A 22,282-nucleotide genomic window follows, 5' to 3' on the forward strand; every position below is an offset into this window, starting at 1 on the left:
TTTTAAAATTTATTTATTTATTGCATAGAGACAGCCAGAAATCAAGGGGGGGCGGTAGCAAAGCGGGTTAAGTGCACATGGCACAAAATGCAAAGACCGGTGTAAGGATCCCATTTCGAGCCCCAGCTCCCCAACTGCAGGGGAGTCACTTCATAGGCGGTGAAACAGGTCTGCAGGTGTCTATCTTTCTCTCCCCCTCTCTGTCTTTCCCTCCTCTCTCCATTTCTATCTGTTCTATCGAACAACAATGACATCAATAATAAATACAACAATAAAACAAGGGAATAAATAAATATTAAAAAAAAGAAATTGAGAGGGAAGGGGGAGAGAGACAGAGGGAGAGAGAGAGACAGAGAGACACCTGCAGCCCTGCTTCACCACTCTCAAAGCTTTCCTCCTGCAGATGGGAACTGGGTATTGAACCTGGGTGCTTGTGCACTGTAACATGTGCACTCTACCAGGTGTACCACCACCTGGCCCCAATTTAGTTCTTTTCTTGCAGTCCGAGGTGTGTGTGGTTATGTGCGTGTATTTATATGTGTGGGTATTTATACTGTGTCTCTATTTTTGTGTGTGAGAGATGCAAGAAAAAGGAAAAGGCAGTGTTTTGTCTGCCTCCACAAGTATCTGTAGAAGTCATGGGGCCTCAGAACATCCTGGTCAGTAAACACATCAATATGTGAGGTGAGAAGGTATGCAGATACTGACAAGTGCTGCCTAAGTACTTCTCTGAGCCTCCCTTCAGAATTGTTTGTGCTAGAGAAGAAATCTGGAAATGTCCATGTAAATCAGACCAACTGCATAATTCCTGAAGTCAACAGCAAAATGAAAATATAGGACCTCTCACCTATAAAATAGTAAGAATTTGGGACCAGGTGGTGGTGAATCTGGTTGAGTGCAAACGTTACAATGTGCAAGGACCTGGGTTTGAGATCCCTGGTCCCCACCTGCAGGGGTAAAGCTTCACAAGTGGTAAAGCAGGGCTGCAGGTGTCTCTCTGTCTCTTTCCCTCTCTATCACTGCCTTCCCTCTTGATTTCTGGCTATCTCTATTCAATAAATAAGTAAAGATAATAAAAAATAGTAGGAATTTCAGAATAGGGACAGCAATAAGTATTAGGTAAACAACAAAACCTTCTGAAGGTGAGATTCCATAGGACCATACATGAGCCAGTCTATATGTGAGAAAGTGTGATATTAAATAGACAGCACATCCTGGCCACTTCTGTAGCCTCAGAGTGCTCCAGGAATGACTGGAGAATAAATCATTGTGATACAGAAGTCTCCCAGTGGTGCTAAGAAGAATAAAGCAATGTAAAGATATCCCTGTAGTTATCACAGGGTGTGTTTGTGTCACTGCATGTGCATATGAAGAAACCCTTCTATTTGCATAGGGCAGGTTGTGCACAAGTGACTTTCATGTCCAAGACACCAGAGGTCCCAGGTTCACTCCCCAGCACCACCACAAACCAGAGTTGAGCAGTGGTCTAGAAAAAGAGATCCCTAGTATAAAGTTATATGTGTAATCCGACCTATGAAAGGTACATATAGAAAAAGACTTTGTGGAAAACATCAATAATGGGTCTGGACTTCATAGTTCATTTTAACCTTATTTCTACATTTTTTATATTTTTCACAACTGGAAATAAGGAAGAAAAAACTATTTTTTAAAAACGATGGTCAAATTCATCAGTTCCAAGGACTCAAAAGAAGAAAGTGGCTGGAGGGAGATGACAATTCACTGTGTGTTGGGGTAGTGCTGACACTTAACTTGGACAGATATGGGAGTGTAGCTCTGTGCAAACAGCCGATTTCAAATCAACATTTTCTCAATAAAGCGATTCCAAACACATGCTATATATTCCAAATATATTTTACATATCATAATACTTTAAGAATAAAACATTCAAACTTTAAATCTGTTTTCTTTTTCTTTTATTTTATAGGATAGGGAGAAGTTGAAGAGGGGAGAATGGGGTAGAGAGGGAGAGAGGAAGACAGACATCTGCATCCCTGCCCCACCATGCATGATGCATGCTCCATGCAGGTGGCGAGCAGGGGCTCAAACCGGGTCCTTGCACATGGTATATGTGTGCTTGACCAGGTGTGCCACTGCCCACCCCCAATTTTTTTTATTTTTTAATTACCTTTATTTAGTTACTTATTGGATAGAGACAGCCAGAAATTGAGAGGAAAGGGGTGATAGAGAGGGAGAAAGAGAGGGAAAGGGAGAGGGAGAGGGAGAGGGAGAGGGAGAGGGAGAGGGAGAGGGAGAGAGAGAGAGAGAAACCTGCAGCCCTACTTCACCACTTCTGAAGCTTTCCTCCTGCAGGAAAGACTGGGGGCTTGAACCAAGGTCCTTGCTCATTTTAACATGTGTGCTCAACGAGGTGAGCCACCACCCAGCTTCCACCCACCCCTGCATTTTTTTTTCCACCAATACACTTCCCCACCTACTGTCCAACTCTTGAAGGGAGTGGGTCCCTAGACTGCATCAACAGCCTGGAGCCAGAGAGACTAGTGACACTTACTTGATCTCCGAATGCCCACACGGCTTCTTCCTCGAGAGGCTGAGCAGGTCTTTGCCATACTTCTCTTCAATTGAAGCCCTGGGGGACAGAGCAGAGAGCTCTGAGTTCTTCTCAGGGATGATGTTCTTTCAACAACTCACGTACTCGGTTTATTTTCAGTAGGAACCGACCAGAGAAGCAAGAACTCAGCTCAAAGCTAAACAAATGCCCCCACGTACTGAACTGAGGATGACTGGCTTACAGTCCACAGACCTGACAGTGTTTCCTGCAGAGATAATTCCATTTACCATTTTGACAAGTTTCCTTATTAACTATAACAGTGTCTCAGGTCACTGCCTTGCATCCTATGTGTGCAAGGTCCTGAAAGAGTATATTTCAACCCAAGAAGTATTGCCATATAAAAACTCCAAGGCTGCTTGAAGGAATCCTGTGAAATGAGATCAGCCAGAAAGAGAAGGATGAATATGGGATGATCTCACTCATGGAAAGAAGTTGAGAAATAAGCACAGAAGAGAAAACACAAAGCAGAACTTGGACTGGAGTTGGTGTATTGCACCAAAATAAGAACTGGGTCAGGGGGGCTTTAAGATCCTGGTGCATGATGGTGGAGGAGGACCTAGGCTGGGGGTGAAAGTGTTTCACAGGAAACTGAGAAATTTTGCACATAGACAAAATACTGTATTTTACTGTCACCTATAAACCATTAGCCCCCCACATAAAGAAAAAATTGGAAAGAAAGAAAAAAAATAAAACTCCAAGGCTGATTTTTTTCAATGCCAAGATCTTGAACACACATGACGCTATTACTCCCAGATCACTTTTCCCTTTCTTTCTTTCTTTCTTTTTTTTTCTTCCTCTTTCTTCCTTTCTTTCATTTTTTAGATTTTTTTAGTTTAGCAACTATTTTTAAATATTTATTTATTCCCTTTGTTGCCCTTGTTGTTTTATTGATGTAGTTATTATTGTTGTTATTGATGTCATCATTGTTGGATAGGACAGAGAGAAATGGGGAGAGGAAGGGGAGACAGAGAGGGGGAGAAAAAGATAGACACCTGTAGGGAGTCAGGCAGTAGCGCAGCAGATTAAGCGCACATGGTGCGAAGTGCAAGGACCGGCGCAAGAATCCTGGTTCGAGCCCCCAGCTCCCCACCTGCAAGGGAGTCGCTTCACAAGCGGTGAAGTAGGTCTGCAGGTGTCTATCTTTCTCTCCCCCCCTCTGTCTTCCTGTCCTCTCTCCATTTCTCTCTGTCCTATCCAACAATGATGACATCAATAACAACAATAACTATAATAATAAAACATGGGCAACAAAAGGGAAAATAAATAAATATTTTTAAAAACTTAAAAAAAATAGATAGACACCAGCAGACCTGCTTCATTGCCTGTGAAGCAACTCCCCTGCAGGTGGGGAGCTGGGGGGCTTGAACCAGGATTTTTGTGCCAGTCCTTGCACTTCGCGCCATGTGCGCTTAGCCTGCTGCACAACCACCCGACTCCCATTTCTTTCTTTTTAATTTCAGAGAGAGAGACTGAAGCACCACTTCACCTTCAATGGTACTTCACTTGATCTATCCATGCTGCTCCCATGTTAGCTACCTCCTGGCCAGGTGGCGCTAATTCTTTGACACATGGCATTTCCCTTGGAGGTGACACCTTAACAGGAGCTGAGACGTAGCACCATCCTCTGGAACACAAAGCTCCCTCTACACACCGGAGACGAACTGTGAGAGAGCAGTGGCCTCTGTCTCTAAGGAGGTTTCTCCAGTAAGAAGCCTCAGCTCAGACAGTACTGTGAAGCTGAGCAAGGCAGGGCTGAAAAGTTCAGCACGACGGGCATGTTCTTGCCACACACAAAGCCTGGGTTTGAGCCCCAGTGCCATGGGGAAGCGCCATAGCACCAAGGGAAACTTGGGTGATATGGTGTCTCTCCCTATCTCTGTGTCCTTTATATTTGAAGGAAAAACAATGAAAAAGTCAGCCCTGGAATGCTGAACTCATATGTATAAGACTTACTAGTGTCAACACAACACAGGGAACATGCCTCCCTGAGCAGTTAAAGCATCATCACATTACAGACTAACATTCTGAAATCATGGTCCAAACACATATGTGTGTACATACACACCACATCAATATAATACTAACATTTTCTTAGTATGTAATTTTATCTAGCAGTTTTTGTTTGTTTGTTTGTTTTCTTTTTTCTTTTTTCTTTTTTTTTCTTTTACCAGAGCACTATTCAGTTCTGGTTTATGGTGGTGAACCTGGGACTTTGGAGGCTCAGGCATGAGAGTCTGTTTGCATAACCATTATGTTATCTACCCCTGCCCTTTTTTTTGTTGTTGTTCTTTGTTTTTTGTTTTTATTTTTTACCAGAGCACTACTCAGCTCTGGCTTATAGTGGTACAGGGCATTGAACCTGGGACTTGGAAGCTTCAGGCATGAGAGTTTCTTTGTATAACTATCATGCTATCTACCCCAATTTTATCTAATACATGCCCAACACTCCTCTTATTTTTGTTTCTTTTTTTTAAAAAAATATTTAGTTTGGATTGAAATAGAAAGAAACCTAGAAGGGGGAGATAGAGAGGGAGAGAGACAGACACAGAGGCCTGCAACATGCTTCACCACTTATAAAGCTTTCCCCATGTAGATGGGGACCAGGACATTGAACCTGGGTCCTTACACACTGTGATGTGTGTGCTCAGTCAGCTGCGCCATTAGGCCCCTCTCCCATCTTTTCTAAAAGTACTATTTTATCATCCTACAGAGCTCAACATTCACAGTCCAGTCAAATATATAACTAAGTTGGACCAAAAAGAGGGGAATGTCAGAATATAAAGTCTGGGGGCTGGGCAGTGGCATACCTGGTTAAGCACACATATTACGAAGCACAAGGACCCAAGCAAGGATCCAGGTTTGAGCCCCTCCACCTGCAGTGGGGGACGCTTCACAAGCTGTGAAGCAGGTCTGCAGGTGTCTCTCTTTCTCTCTCCCACTCTATCTCCCCTCCTCTCTCTTTTTTTACCTCATGTTTGAGAGTCCAATGCCTTATCCACTGCACCACCTCCGGACCACAAAAATTTTATTTATTTATTTATTTATTTTTAATATTTATTTATTCATTCCCTTTTGTTGCCCTTGTTTTTTTATTGTTGTTGTTATTTGATGTCGTTGTTGTATAGGACAGAGAGAAATGGAGAGAGGAGGGGAAGACAGAGAGGGGGAGAGAAAGATAAGACACCTGCAGACCTGCTTCACCGCCTATGAAGTGACTCCCCTGCAGGTGGGGAGCCGGAGCTCAAACCGGGATCCTTATGCCGGTCCTTGCGCTTGCACCACGTGCGCTTAACCCACTGCACTACCGCCCCACTCCCTATTATTATTTTTTTTAACCAAAGCACTGCTCAGCTCTAGCTTATGGAGCTTCAGGCATGAGAGACATAACCATTATGCTGTCTACCCCCACCCCTCTCCCCTCCTCTCTCAATTTCTCTCTGTCTTATCCAATAAAGTGAGAAAAATAGCCACCAGAAACAGTGGCTTCATAGTGCCAGCATCGAGTCCCAGAGATAACCCTGGAGGCAAATAAATAAATAAATAAATAAATAAATAAATAAAGGAAACCAGAATATAAAATCTACAGGTGGCAGGTCTCACACAAGTCACTAATGATTACTCAGTGGGCCAAAGGCTGAAGGTGCTAACTAAGCCTCCACCTTCGTCAGCACCATCACTGAGGGTCTCTGTCCCTGTCGCTGTCTTGTCTGACTCACACTAGTGAGTTGCAGGGAATTATACCACTTTCCTTCAAATTGAATACATATCCAAGTAACCAGTGACTGTGTTTTCACTGCAAAGACTCAACAGCATTACATGAAGTAAAGCGCGAGTGCAGCCCCCCCCTGCCCCCCCCGCCCCCCCCACCTCTCTCCCCTGGGCAGCTGCCGCTTCTAGGCATGCTGAGCCCACAGCAAGATGAGTCAGCAGTTGACTCATAGCAGCTGACTGGCTAGTCCAGGTTCAAGTCTGCCCACCTAGTATCAGAGGAGGTGTCAGTGCTGTGGTATCCCCCATCTCTCTATCTCTCTCTCATCAGCATGGTGAAATGGCAGTGAAACAACAACAAAGTAAAAATCACTGAAGTCACCCGCCTTACCATGCCCCTGAAGACCGCTGCTTTCGCTTATGCTCCCAACACCGAGTGCTGCTGCACACATGGGTCCAGCCTCCCCCTTTGGCGGCCTACCACCCTGCAGCCTAGCCTGAGAGATAGCTGGCTCGCAACCACACTGCCCACTGCCGGGAAAGGAACCACGGTGTGAGCACAGGAGCCTGTCTCAGGCCACTGGGACAAGGGAACCTCCCAGTCTTGTAGGTGGAACCACTAGCCTATATAGGTGCAGAATTGCAGGTGTAAAGGGATTCTAAACACACACTTCCCTTCTCCTTACACAGGATCCAATTACAGCACACAATTTTCCAGCTCAGTGCCTGGAAAAACCCCCTTTTTACAAAACATACCCAGTCTTCCTAAGAGACCACGAAGCAAAGACAACAAGTCCAGACTCCACTACTTAGCGCAATGGGTAGAGTGTACATATTACAATACTCAAGGACCCAGTCCCCACCTGTAAAGGTAAAGCTTTGTGAATGGTGAAGCAGCAATATGGCAGGTGGCTGCACCTCTCTCTCTCTCTCTCCCCCCCCCCTTTTCCTCTCTTCTCTTCCTCTCCCCTCACAATTTCTGACTGTTTCTGTCCAATAAATAGAGATAATACAAAAAAATTTAAGTAGTAATAATAATCCTAGGCAAGCCATTTAAGCACCAATATACCTTAAATCCCTCCTCCATAAAATAGATCTAAGAACACATTCCCTGCCCACTGTCAGAGGCAGTAACTCTAGAATAGTTATAAGTATAGTTGCTTTTTGAGTTTGAGTTTTAAGAATAGTTTAAATATAGTTGCTTTTTGCCCTCCTGCCCAGTAAGGTGGAAAATTCCTTGCCCTTTTCCCCTCAACAGAACCTAAACAGTGAAGGCCATCAATTATTTTGAATGACCCTGCAGCGGACAGGCCTCCTCATGACCTCTGCATAGGAATACTGTTACCAGATAGTTAAAACAGATGGTCTGATAAAATTGCAAACAGATGGCCGGGTGGTCCCAACAGAGAAAAACATGTGGTGACCCCCCACTTTGGCTGGGACCTATTAGTCTGGTGTGATGTTTAAAACTAGCCCATGCTTTGCTCTGAATAGATCAGGCTTTTGCTAAGTTTGAAATGATTGGATATAGGCTGATAAGGTGATGTGTTCCCCCTCCCTGAGTGTAGTCTGAATTCCTATAAATTGTATGGTTTGAGCTTTGTTCAGGATCGAGCTTGGTAGACTAACACCAGTTACCATCTCGGCCCGGATTGCAATTCGTGAATAAACATCTTTTGCTTCCTTGCAGTGGATGGAGGTTTGATTTCGCTCTTTAACACCCACCTCCCAGGCTTGTACATCCACACTAGTGGTGGCACCATTTCCCCACCACTTACTACCTAGCAGACACTACACTGCAGTGGCCATCAGCACAGTCCCCAAGACCCCCACCTTCTTCTACTAGAAACCAGAGCTGCCTCATACTAACTGTATGACCTTCGGCAAGCTACATTACCTCCATTACCTCTCCAAACCTCAACTTCCTCATTGTAACATAAGAGTGCTAGAAGGCAGGTCTGTGAGTAAAGTGAACTACTGTCTGTGAAACACAAGGTAGCTCGTATCCGGTGACCCTGCAGTCTGTGGAGGCTCTCAGCATCCTCTGTTTAGTCTCTCTCATCTGCCCTGGCAGTAGATCATCCTTGGTTTTATTTATTTTTTTTAAAGATTCTATTTATTTATTAATGAGAAAGATAGGAGGAGAGAGAAAGAACCGGACATCACTCTGGCACATGTGCTGCCAGGGATCGAGCTCAGGACCTCATGCTTGAGAGTTCAAAGCCTTATCACTGTGCCACCTCCTGGACCATGGTTTTATTTATTTTTAAATATTTATTTATTTATTCCCTTTTTGTTGCCCTTGTTGTTTTATTGTTGTAGTTATTATTGTTGTTGTTATTGATGTTATTGTTATTGGCTAGGACAGAGAGAAATGGAGAAAGGAGGGGAAGACAGAGAGGGGGAAAGAAAGAGAGACACCTGCAGACCTGCTTCACTGCTTGTGAAGCGACTCCCCAGCAGGTGGGGAGCTGGGGGCTCGAACCGGGATCCTTGTGCTTTGCACCACATGCGCTTAACCTGCTGTGCTACCTCCCAGCTCCCCTTGGTTTTATTTTTAAAGGGAATCATTTGAGTATTCATTTATGAGGGAGAGTGGAAGAGAGAGAATCAGAGCCACACTGGCACAAGAGGTGCTGGGCATCAAACGCAGAGCCTTGAGCTAGAGAGATCAGTGCTTCACCCACTGGGCCACATCACAGGCCACTGTTTTCACACTCTGTTTTTCACTTTTTACTCACATCAGGAGCTCCATCTGGGGTCCTGTCAGCAGGACTGTTCACAGATTTAGCTACTAGAGACAAGACAGTTAAGGTTAATTGTCGACCACTGGGAGACTTTAGACTGAAGCTGAATGCTTCTTTAAAGGAAAAAGATGGTGGGGCACCTGGTAGAGCACACTTGTTGAGAACTGGTTCAAGGCCCCAGTCCTCACCTGGAGGAAAGAAGCTTCATGGGCAGTGAAGTAGGGATAAAGGTGTCTGTCTCTCTCCTTCTTTATCTCCCTCTTACCTCTCCATTTCTCTCTGTCTTTACAAGAAAAAAAATGTTTTTTTGCCTCCAGAGTTATCACTGGGGCTTAGCATCAGCACTATGAACCCTCCACTTACAGAGGCCATTTAACCCCCCTTTTTTGGACAGGACAGAGGGGTAAAGAGACGTCAAGACACCTACAGACCTATTTCACCGCTTGTAAAGTGTCCTCCCTGCAGGTGAGGAATGGGGGCTCGAACCCAGGTCCTTGCACTGGTCCTTGCACATTCTACATATGTGCATTTAACTTGGTGTGCCACTTCCTAGCCCCTACATTTTTTTAAATTATTTTTTAATTTTTTTAATTTTATTTATTTACTTTCCCTTTTGTTGCCTTTGTTGTTTTTATTGTTATAGTTCTTATTGTTGTTGTTGTTGGATAGGACAGAGAGAAATGGAGAGAAGAAGGGAAGACAGAGAGGGGGAGAGAAATACAGACACCTGCAAACCTGCTTCCCCAGCTGTGAAGCAAGTCTCCTGCAGCTGGGGAGCTGGGGGCTTGAACCAGGATCCTTAGGCCGGCCGGTCTTTGTGCTCCACGTCACCTGCGCTTAACCCGCTGCGCTACCGCCTGACTCCCCTACATTTTTTTTAACCAGAGTGCTGCTCAGCTCTGGTTTATGGTGGTGCAAAGTATTGAAACTGGGACTTTGGAACCTCAGGCATGAGTGTCTTTGCATATCTTTTGCATTATGCTATCTACCACACCCACATTTTTTAAAGGCCACCAGGAGTGGAGGGTTTGTCATGCAGGCACCAAGCCCCAGTAATAACCCTAGTGACAATAAAACAGAAGGAGGAGGAGGAGGAGGAGGAGGAGGAGGAGGAGGAGGAGAAAAAGGGGAAGAGGAAGAGGAAGAAGGAGAAGAAGAAGAAGAAGAAGAAGAAGGTGGAGGAGAAGGAAAAGGAGAAGGAGAAGGAGAAGAAGAGGAAGAGAAGGAGGAGGGGGAGGAGGAGGAGGAGGAGAGGAAATATTGACTTGGAATTTGAGGTGTGAGAAGAATTTGCACTGAGTAGAAAGAACCTCCCAGGCAGGGGAACGATGGAGCCAAGAGGAGGAGGCAGCGTCACCAAGACCTGTCTGCCAGTAAGCAGCCTGTTTGTCTGGAATAGGCATGGTGGTCAGATGGGGTGAGGCTAAGGGAGGCCAACTCTCTGTGCCTGGAGTACGTCCAGCCCACCAGTTGGCTGCCCTGCTCCCAAAGCTTGTGAGTCACAAGCACAGAGCCTGTGTGAGGTGCTCTGGGAACAGTCCTGGACTCCGGCCATCACCTTCTAGCTCGCTCTGGTCCATAGCTGATCCAGCTCAGCTGCAAAGCTAATCTTGTGTGGAAAAAAGTGGGAAGAGCAGTGGGAAGAACCTGGGGCTACGACAGCAGGTCCTGGGACACTTCCCACAAGAGCAATGGCACATGCTCCATGCGCAGCTTTTGTCACAGGTCCATGCAATGTTGGCTATGGCTGCACCATCCATGTCACCATCAGGCCTTTCCAGCCAATGCATGGGCAGAGGCAGGAGCTGGTCTACTTTGTTGTCGAGGATGGAAGCCTACACCTCTTGGTCACACACTGAGACAAGTCCAGAGCAGAGACACAAACAGGGGGAAGGCAGTAACCCTGCCCGTTCCAGTATCATGGGCCACTCACTGCACCTGAATTTGGGGTGGTGGCTCTGAGCACAGCTAGAAGAGCCTGCACAGATGTGCTGCTCATATCCACCTTGGAATAACACAGTTCCTGGCTTTCACAGTGGAGAGAAACTCACAGTCCTCAGGGGACTGGAGACAGAGAATCCCCCCTGGAGAGTCAGCACCTCAGGGGGTTGGGGGATCTCCCTGCTTCCTGGCATGTTGAACTGCCAGAAGCTCCACTGAGACTGTGTCACTTAGGGGTGGAGGGACTTCCTGACACCATCACACTAGTGGTGGAGGGGCTTCCTAACACCATCACACTAGCTGTGTGGCATGTTTTACCACATCACATGTGAAAGTTCTACAAACACATGTGAATCCTCATTGAAATCCTCAGTTCTAAGTAATACATCCTGTTATTGGTGCCCCTGCATCGTGTGTGTGCATTATATCTAATCCCTACAAACCCCCAAATCCCAGGCCCCATGTGAATCTGATCACAGCCCAGCATCTGTTTATTAATGACACATTACTCACATATTATTCATGAGGGAGACAGGGAGACCTGAGCCACATGCTCTGCTATGGCACACATGTGCAGGGATTGAATCTGGGCCCTCGGGCATGCTAACACTGTGCCCTGCTGCTGAGCCATCTCCTGGCAGGCAGCTCTGCATTCTCATCTCCAGACCCACGAGGAAGATTTCAGCACCAGAAGACTGTGGCTCAGACTCAGCATAGGAAGCCATGTTCCACAGCAGCACATGCTGGACTCCACACACCTGCAGAGGACGTGTCCTCACAAGCATTCTCTCCTCACAGGTGTGGGGTGCGGGCACACACTCTCTCCCTGACCGTACTTCCTTCTATAAGTGTGTCACCAGATAGGGTACCCACAGGCCAGACAGGCCACCTGCTCAGAGACCACAAACCCCAACACACGGCACATGTGGACTTGACATTCAGACCCAGAGCCAGCACAGCCATCTGCCAACATCAGTGAACCCGGGACTGTGTCTGTGTGGCTGTGAAGTGCTTGGAAAACAAATGGCCATGAACTGGAAGTACAGGCTACATCTTTAGCAATTCTCACCTGGCGTCCACTCCTCCACTCTGTTGCATACTTCTGTGAAGCACGAAGGAGGTAAGACCTTGCCTCTGGGGAGGGGAGCTAACTGGATTAACATTTTCCAGACTGTGGGTCACGGTCCATTCATAAACCATAGATCAATTCAACCAGCAGGTTGCATTTTGTGTGTTCAGTGCAAACAATTAGAGCATCAGTCAACCACATGAAACACCAGGGATCAGACCTCAGCTGTCACAAAGCAGAACTCTCTTCTGAGCTACCTCCTTGCCACCACCTAATAGTTTCTTATTTGATTTATTGATTGATTTATTATAGGATAGAGACAGAAAAACATTGAGAAGGGAGTGGAGATAGAGAGGGAGAGAGACATTGAAGGAGGAGGGGGACAGAGAGGGAGAAAGACAGAGAGACACCTGCAGCCCTGCTTCACCACTCACAAAGCTTCCCCCCTGCAGGATGAGGCCAGAGGGCTCAAACCTGGATCCTTACACACTGTAATGTGAATGTTTAACCATTGCCTGCACACCAACAATTTCTGATTAAGATAACTGCATAAAATGCAGGGCTATATGTAGCATTTTAACTAGATTCTTGTTTCACGCATTGTGTAACACTGGTGCTGTAAGTGCATTTCCTAACTGATGTGACCATTTTAAAATGTGGATTGAACTATCAGTCCCGTGATGCCAGAGGACTCTTAGATGATTTTGTGTGGGCGACAGAAGTTTTGGCTCTTGGTCAATACCCCCTTCATCTGCTGGTATCTGCCAAGGTGACTTCAACCCCAGAGTTACCCTCCCTGGCTAGAGGATAGATACAATGGCAGGAGGTGTTTTGCAGTCTGTATCCTGCACACTCGGGGAGCTCTTTTCTTGCAACTTGATTGGCGTTCCGGTAAGAGAAGAGGAAGCCCACTTCAGTGCCCATTAAGAGATAGAAAAGCTGCAATGTGTTGCCACCACTATCAAGCAGGGGCCAGCTAGTGGCACACCCAGTAGATTGCAGTAGATTGTTCCCAGGCACAACAACCCAGGTTCAAGCCAGCAGTCCCACCTGCAGAGGGGAAGTTTCATTATGGTGAGCAAGACTGCAGGTGTCTATCTTTCTTTCTCTCTATCCTAACTTTTCTATCAAAAAGAAGATTAACAACAGCAACAACCAGAGGCTGGTCAGTGGCATACTTGTTTGAGCACACAGGTTATCATGCACAAGGACCCAGGTTCAAGCCCTTAGCCCCCACCTTCATGGGGAAGTTTCACGAGTGGTGAAGCAGGGCTGCAGGTGTCTCTCTCTCTCTCTCTCTCCTTCCCCCCTCTCAATTTTTCTGTCTTTATCCAATAAAACAAAAGGGGGAAATGGCCATCAACTAGTGGTCAGGGTTTGTTGCAAAAATCCAGCAGTTCTGAGCTTGGAGATAGGAACCAGCACTAAATCCCAATGAAAACACTGGTAGGAGAAGAAAGAATGGAAGGAAGGAAGGAAGGGAGAAAAAAAGGAGGAAAGAAAGGTAGGAAGGAAGGAAGGAAGGAAGGAAGGAGAAGGAAGAGAGATAGGGGGCATAAAGAATGAAAGAAAGAAGGAGTTGGGCAGGTTAAGCGCTCATGGCGCGAAGCACAAGGACCATCGTGAGGATCCCAGTTCAAGCCCCCGGCTCCCCACCTTCAGGGGAGTTGCTTCAGAGGCGGTGAAGCAGGTCTGCAGGTGTCTGTCTTTCTCTCCCCTTTTCTGTCTTCCCCTCCTCTCTCCATTTCTCTCTGTCCTATCTAACGACATCAGTAACAACAATAATAACTACAACAACAATGAAAAACAACAAGGGCAACAAAAGGGAAAATAAATAAAAAAAAATAAATAAAAATAAAAAAATAATTTAAAAAAGAATGAAAGGAAGAAAGAAAGAAAAAGATTACAGTCAACAATATTTATCCCCCTTTCCCATATAAGGGAGCTACTCTCTTCCCTGATCCAGCTTCCTGGTCCTTTTTCCAGCCATGTCATCATCTCCCCAGACAATAACTTGGATCCACCTGCATATCATATATTTCAGGCTCAGGGGGGAAAAGAAAAAGAAAAAAAGTAGTATAGCCACTGGCCCTTTGGAAGATAACTAAAATATGCTTACTAGCTATCTACAAAATGGAGGGACCCCCCCCCCCAACTCTTTATCTGCACTATTCCAGCCTTTAGGTTCATGATTGGCCAACAATTTGTTTGGCTTTGTATGTTAACTCTCTTTTCAGCCACCAGGTTCCAGATGCTAGCAGGATGCCGACCAGACTTCCCTGGACAGACAACCCTCACCAATGTGTCCTAGAGCCCCACTTCTCCAGAGCCCCACCCCACTAGGGAAAGAGAGAAGCAGGCTGGGAGTATGGATGGACCTGCTAATGCCCATGTTCAGTGGGGAAGCAATTACAGAAGCCAGACCTTCCACCTTCTGCAACCCACAATGACCTTGGGTCCATGCTCCCAGAGGGATAAAAAATAGGAAAGCTGTCAGGGGAGGGGATGGGACACAGAGTTCTGGTGGTGGGAATTGTGCGGAGTTGTACTCCTTTTATCCCATGGTTTTGTCAGTTTCTTTTTTATAAATAAAAGAGGGGGGGGGAGGAAGGTAGGAAGAAAGAAAGAAAGAAAGAAAGAAAGAAAGAAAGAAAGAAAGAAAGAAAGAGGGAAGGGAGAGAGGGGGAGGAAGAAAAAAGAGAGAAAGGGAAGAAGGAAGAAAGGAAGAAAGGAAGGAAGGAAGGGAGGAAGGGAGGGAGGGAGAGAGGGAGGGAGGAAGGAAGGAAGGAAGGAAATTGACAGAGAGTTAACTCAGAGGCTCTGAGTATGACTCTAGACATTGCATGGGCAAGATGCTCTGGTTTTCTCTATCGCCTCCTTGTGAATTATGATTACGCCACAAATAAACAATGCTGAAACAAAGCAGACAGAGCAAGCTGTTCCCTGTCCTGAGAAACACCTTGTCCTCCCTACCGCCGCAGAGAAGAGACCACACACACCTTTCTTTTAAAAAGTCTTCGAACTCCTTGCAGTTCTTGCGGCCGCTGTTGAGATGCTGCAGGATGCTATCATAGCCGGCAGTGCTCAGGATGTCCAGGCTCTGGGAGGAGAGAGCTGGCGTCAGACAGGTACAGCGGGGCTGGGGGTGGGGGGGACTATGGCACCTAGTCCACAAGACTGGACCCTGAGGGGGATGAGGCAATGGGAAGCTTCTGGGGGCTGAGCGGTGATGCACCTGCTCACAATGAGCAAGGACCCAGGTTCAAGCCCCTGGCCCCCACCTGCAGGGGGAAATTTTCTAGGGTAGTGAAGCAGAGCTGCAGCTCTCTCTCTCTCTCTCTCTCTCTTTCTCTCCTTCCTCTCCCTCCCTGCCTCTATCACCTCACAATTTCTGGCTGTCTCTAACCAATAAATAAAGATAATAAATTTTAGAAAAAGAATAAAAAAATTTAAAGATATGCATGACCCCCACCCCCACCCCCACCAAAAAAAAAAAAAAAAAAAAAGGAACAGGAAAAAGGAAGCTGGAATGCATGTAGCCATGGAAGAGTTTCTCAAGTGATAAACCAAAAATAGGAAGGAAGTGACAGAGGATGGAGGGTGTATGGATGGGGGAGCTGGCCCGGCTCCGGTTCCTCTTTGCTCCTCCCTCCCCCCAGGTCCTAAGTCAAGCCAGGCCAGGGGGCAAGAACCGGGGCCACTGCTTCCAGCTCCTTCAGTGCTCTTTCATTCTGCTAAGAAGAACCTGACCTAGACCACCTCTGCCAAGGACTGTAGGGGCTACTTTGCCTGTCTCTCATCTCTGCCCACAGCTTCTAAGTGGGTCGGAAGGTTTGCTGTGCAAAGCTTGCAGCTCCAGGCTTGAAGGCAGGAGCAAGGCCCAACAGTGGGAGGGGGGCAGCTCCCCACTTAGGGAAGATGGGGAGCATCCAGCAGCTGGCATGCCTTGTGCAGTCGTTGACCACAATCCAAGGGGAAAGAGTCTGGTAAACTTTAAATGAAAAAAAGTTGTTTTAATCTTTTGTTCTTTTTGTCGAATTAATTTATTTTGCATACAGAGAAATTGAGAGGGGGAGGAACAGACAAAGAGACAGAAACACCTGCAGCCCTGCTTCACCACTCCTAAGACTCCCCTCCCACAAGTGGGGAGCAGGGGTTTAAACCTAGGTTATTGCTGTGATAAGGTATACACTACATGAGCTCTGGCTGATGGTGGTACTGGGGACTGAACCTGGGACCTCAGAGCCTCAGACAGGAGACTCATTTTATAGAACCATTATTATTATTGTTATTATTATTATTATTATTATTTTCCCAGAAACCCGCTGAATCCTGGCTAATGGTGGTGCTGGGGATCGAACCTACAACATCAGAGACTCGGGCAGGAAAGGCTTTTTACAGAACCATTATTGTTGTTTTGTAGTTATTAGTATTAGTATTGTTGTTATTATTATTTTTAAGACTTTATTTATTCATGTAGAAGGAAAGAGAGAGAGAGAAAGAACCAGACATCACGTACATGTGTGCTGAGGATTGAACTCTGGACCTCATGCTTGAGAATCCAATGCTTTATGCACTGTGCCACCTCCCAGACCACTGTTGTTGTTATTATTTTCCCAGAACCCTGCTGAGTTCTGGCTGATAGTGGTGCTGGGGACTGAGCATGGGACCTCAGAGCCTCAGGCAAGAGAGTCTATTTGCAGAACCACTGTGCAGTCCCCTGACTTATCATCATCATCACCATTATTTTCCCAGAGCCCTGCTGAGCTCTGGCTGATGGTGGTGCTAGGGATTGAACCTGGGGCCTCAGGCAGAAGGGTCTGTTGCATCCCCACTGTGCTATCTCCCCAACCTGAATGGTTTGTTCCTACCTGATGCTCTGAGGGAAGGAGATATGCCCTATAATCTATAGCAGCAGCAGGAGATGAGGGACAACTTAGACCTGAACACCACTGCTTTGGCCCCAAGTCCACTCAGGTCAGAAGGGACAGCAATAGGCAGGTCCCTGTGAACAAGTGATACGCAGTTTGTGTTGTCTCCATATCTCTCCAACTGTGTGAGAAAACACAGATAAAACACAGAATGGGGCTCTTCCTCTCTGGTGGAGCAGGATGGCAATTTGGTGGTGGGTGAGATGAATGACACCTGTCTTGAAGAAGTGTGGAAATGTCCACTCCTGACAACAACCCCATAAGATACTTCCTCAGGTGGTGCTGGTACTTTATGGAAGAAGAAAAAAAATGGCTGTAGGTGGTGAACATAATAACACAATGTACTATTGCATATATTGATTTTTCTAATTACTTTTCAAAAGATTTATTATGAGAAAGGCAAGAGAGAGAGAGAGAGAGAAAAAACCAGAGTACTGCTCAGCTCTAACATAAGGTGGTATATAGTGCCAGGAATTGAACCTGCAGCGTCAGGTGCCTCAGGTATGCAAGCTGGTGTTCTAACAGGCTGGACTACCTCTCTGACTCCACACTGATTTTTTTAATGACATACTTGTGAAACATACAGAATGTCTGATGCAGGTGGGTGGTGGTGCACCTGGTTAAGTGCACGTATTACAATGCTCAAGGACCCAGGCTCGAGCCCCTGGTCCCTACCTGCAGGGGGAAAGCTTTGGGAGTGGTGAAGTAGTGCTGCAGGTATCTCTTTGTCTCTCTCCCTCTCTATCACCCTCTTGATTTCTGGCTGTCTCTATCCAATTAATAAATAAAATAAAATAAAATAAAATAATGTCTTATGGGATTTTACTTCAATGGAAATAAGTGAAAATATTAGCCGTCCAAATACATACATCTTTTTTTTTTCCTCCAGGGTTATTGCTGAGGCTCAGTGCCTGCATTATGAATCCAATGCTCCTGGAGGCTATTTTTTTTCCCTTTTGTTGCCCTTGTTGTTTGTCATTGTTGTTACTGCTGTTAGGACAGAGAGAAATGGAGAGAGGTGGGGAAGACAGAGAGGGGTAGAGAAAGATAGACACCTGCAGACCTGATTCACCTCCTGTGAAGCGACCCCCCTGTAGGTGGGGAGCCAAGGGCTCAAACTGGGATCCTTACGCCAGGATCATTGCGCTTTGTGACATATGCCCTTAACCCGCTGCGCTACTGCCCAGCCCCCCTCAAATACATATATCTTTAAAATTGTGGAAGGTAGATATAATCAAACATAGCTCTGCTACACACACACACACACACACACTTCACTGTCACACTGAAGATCTGCATTATTTTTTTTCTCTGTCCTATCTAACAACAATGACAACAACAACAACAATAATAACAATGATAAACAAGGGCAACAAAGGGGAAAAAGTAGCCTCCAGGAGCAGTGGATTCATAGTGCAGGCAACAAGCCCCAGCGATAACCCTTTTCTGATGTATGACATTCTCACAGGAGTGAAGTGATATCTCATTGTTGTCTTGATTTGCATTTCTCTGACAATCAGAGACTTGGAGCATTTTTTCATGTGTTTCTCAGCCTTTTGGATCTCTTCTGTGGTGAATATTCTGTCCATGTCCTCCCCCCATTTTTGGATGGGGTTATTTGTTGTCTTGTTGTTGAGTTTGGCAAGCTCTTTATATATGTTGGTTATTAAACTCTTGTCTGATGTATGGCATGTAAAGATCTTCTCCCATTCTGTGAGGAGTCTCTTGGTTTGGGTAGTGGTTTCTTTTGCTGTGAAGAAGCTTTTTAATTTGATGTAGTCCCATAGGTTTATATTTGCCTTAGTCTTCTTTGTAATTGGATTTGTTTCATTGAAAATGTCTTTAAAATTTATGCGGAAAAAAGTTCTGCCAATATTTTCCTCTAAGTATCTGATAGTTTCTGGTCTAACAACCAAGTCCTTGATCCACTTGGAATTTACTTTTGTATTTGGTGAAATACAGTGATTCAGTTTCATTCTTCTGCATGTTTCAACCCATTGTTTCCAACACCATTTGTTGAAGAGACTCTGCTTTCCCCATTGAATAGTCTGGGCCCCTTTGTCAAAGATTAGATGTCCATACGTGTGGGGCCTCATTTCTGGGCTCTCAATTCTATTCCACTGGTCAGTGTGTCTGTTCATGTTCCAGTACCAAGCAGTTTTTATGACAATAGCCCTATAATACAGTTTGAGATCTGGGAGTGTGATGCCTCCGGTTGTTCTTTTTTCTCAAGATTGTTTTGGCAATTCTAGATCTTTTCTGGTTCCAGATAAACATTTGTAGCATTTTTTCTATTCTCCTAAAAAATGTGCTTGGGATCTTGATGGGGATAGCATTAAATTTGTAGATGGCTCTGGGTAATATATTCATTTTGATGATGTTAATTCTTCCAACCCATGAACATGGAATATCTTTCCACTTCTTTGTGTCTTTTTCAATTTCTTTGAGTAGTGACTCATAATTTTCAGTATACAAGTCTTTCACTTCTTTGGTTAGGTTTACTCCTAGATATTTTATTGTTTTTGTTGCTATAGAAAAAGGAACTGATTTCTGGATTTCAATTTCTTCTAACTTAGTGTTTGCATAGAGGAATGCCACTGACTTTTGAATGTTAATTTTATAGCCTGACACCTTATTGTATTGCCTGATGATTTCCAAAAGCTTCTTGCTGGATTCCTTAGGTTTTTCCATGTATACTATCATGTCATCTGCAAATAAGGAGAGTTTAACTTCTTCTCTTCCAATCTGTATGCCTTTAATTCCTTGCTCCTGCCTGATTGCTATGGCAAGAACTTCCAACACTATGTTGAATAGTAATGGTGATAGTGGGCAGCCCTGTCTAGTACTTGATCTGAGGGGAAATGCTTCCAGTTTTTCACCATTGAGTATGATGTTGGCTGTAGGTTTGCTATATCTTCAGGAATTATTAACTCCACTTATCTCCACTAACTATCTCCACTAACTCCAATTAACTCCACTATCTTCAGGAATTTTCCATCTATTCCCATTTTTTGTAGTGTTTTGATCATAAAGGGATGTTGTATTTTGTCAAAGGCTTTCTCTGCATCTATTGATATGACCATGTGGTTTTTGGTCTTGCTTTTGTTGATGTGGTGGATCACATTGATTGATTTACGTATATTAAACCAACCTTGCATGCTGGGATAAACCCCACTTGGTCATGATGAACAATCTTTTTGATATACTGCTGTATCCGGTTGGCTAGAATTTTGTTCAATATTTTCGCATCTATGTTCATCAGAGATATTGGTCTGTAGTTTTCTTTTTTGGTTGTGTCCCTGTCTGCTTTTGGTATCAGGGTGATGTTGGCTTCATAGAAGCTGGCATGGAGTATTCCAGTGTCTTCAATCTTCTGGAAGACTTTTAAAAGTAGAGGTATTAGTTCTTCTTTGAAGGTTTTGTAGAATTCATTTGTAAAACCATCTGGTCCAGAACTTTTATTTTTGGGAAGATTTTTGATAACTGTTTCAATTTCATTAGCTGTGATGGGCCTGTTCATGTTATCCACTTCCTCTTTACTTAGTTTTGGAAGTTGGTAGGTATCTAGGAAATCATTCATTTCTTCCAGGTTCTCTAGCTTGGTGGCATATAGTTGTTCATAGAAGCCTCGCATGATATGTTGAATTTCTGCAATGTCTGTTGTGATATCTCCTCTTTCATTTACTATCCGATTTATTTGGGTCTTCTCCCTTTTTTGTTTTGTGAGTCTGGCTAAAGGTTTGTCGATTTTGTTTACTCTTTCGAAGAACCAACATTTACTTTCGTTGATCTTTTGTATGGTTTTCCTATTCTCAATGTTATTGATTTCTGCCCTAACTTTAGTGATTTCTGTCCTTCTGGTTGCTTTAGGATTCCTTTGTTGTTCTTCTTCTAGGTCTTTAAGATGTGCAATCAGGCTGTTTATTTGTGCCTTTTCTTGTTTCCTAATGTGTGCTTGTATAGCTATGAACTTCCCTCTTAGGACTGCTTTAGCTGTGTCCCAAATATTTTGATAGCTTGTGTCTTCATTTTCATTGAAGTCTCAAAACATTTTGATTTCTTCCTTGATTTCCTCTTTGACTCAGAAGTTGTTAAGAAGTGTACTGTTGAGCTTCCACATTTTGGGACTGTTACTAATCTTTTGTTGATTGTTAAGTGTTAGTTTAATTCCACTGTGGTCTGAGAAGATGCTTGGGATGATTTCAGTGCTCTTGAATTGGCTGATGCTGTCTTTGTGGCCTAACATATGGTCTATCCTTGAGAATGATCCATGTGGATTTGAGTAAAATGTGTATTCCAGTTTCTTGGGATGAATGACTCTGAAAATGTCCAATAGTTCTAGTTTATCTATCTCTTCATTTAGCTCCCTTATGTCTTTACTGATTTTCTTCCTGGATGATCTGTCAAGTTGAGATAGTGGGGTGTTGAAGTCCCCTACTATGATTGTGTTACTGTTAATATATTGCTGTAGCTCTTTCAGTAGAAGTTTGATGTATTTAGATGGTTTCTCATTGGGTGCATAGATATTAATAATTGTTAAGTCCTCTTGATTGACTGATCCTCTGAGCATTAAGTAGTGTCCATTCCTATCTTTTTTAATCTTATCTATTTTAAAGTCTATCATGTCAGATATGAGAATAGCTGTTCCTGCCCTTTTTTGTGGGCCACTGGCTTGTATGATAGTTTTCCATCCTTTCACTTTAAGTCTGTGTTTGTCTTGTTGAGTTAGGTGAGTTTCCTGTAGAAAACATATTGTTGGGTTGTGTTTTCTGATCCATCTTCCTACTCTGTGTCTTTTAATAGGTGAATTCAGGCCATTGACATTTATTGATATCAAAGATTGAAGATATTTTAACACCATTCTTGTAGAGTTTTAGAGTGTTTTGATATATGTCCTATTTGTGGTGGTCTGGTTGTTTATAGGAGACCTTTCAGAACTTCTTTCAGGGCAGGCTTGGTGATGGTTGCTTCCTTCAACTGTTGCTTGTCTGAGAAGGTTTTGATGCTTCCATCTAGTCTGAATGACAGTATAGCAGGATATAGTATTCTTGGCTGAAAGCCTTTCTCATTGAGCACTCGATAGATATCTTGCCATTCTCTTCTGGCCTGTAGTGTTTGTATGGAGAAGTCTGCTGCTAATCTTATGGGTTTTCCTTTGTAGGTGTCTCTTTGTTTTTCTCTTGCAGCCTTGAGGATCCTTTCTTTATCCTTATTCCTTTCCATTCTAAGTATGACATGTCTTGGTGTCTTTAGGTCTGGGTTAATTCTGTTTGGGACCCTCTGGGCTTCTTGAATC

The 22,282-nt window shown here is 44.5% G+C and overlaps 1 protein-coding gene across 1 annotated transcript in view; it reads right to left on the bottom strand.

Moving 5' to 3' along the window:
* PSTPIP2 (proline-serine-threonine phosphatase interacting protein 2) overlaps positions 1–15,302 on the bottom strand; it is a gene marked incomplete at its 5' end in the record, with an annotated part of 58,528 nt that extends 43,226 nt beyond the window's left edge. The window contains 2 exons of the mRNA XM_060173815.1: positions 2,531–2,608; positions 15,055–15,302. Of these exons, the coding sequence (XP_060029798.1) occupies positions 2,531–2,608; positions 15,055–15,302 (326 nt within the window). The remainder of the gene's footprint in view (positions 1–2,530; positions 2,609–15,054) is intronic.
* Between the last annotated feature and the right edge of the window lie 6,980 nt (positions 15,303–22,282).

This window comes from Erinaceus europaeus, chromosome 15 (genome assembly GCF_950295315.1).
Source record: "Erinaceus europaeus chromosome 15, mEriEur2.1, whole genome shotgun sequence".
Classification (NCBI taxonomy): domain Eukaryota; kingdom Metazoa; phylum Chordata; class Mammalia; order Eulipotyphla; family Erinaceidae; genus Erinaceus; species Erinaceus europaeus.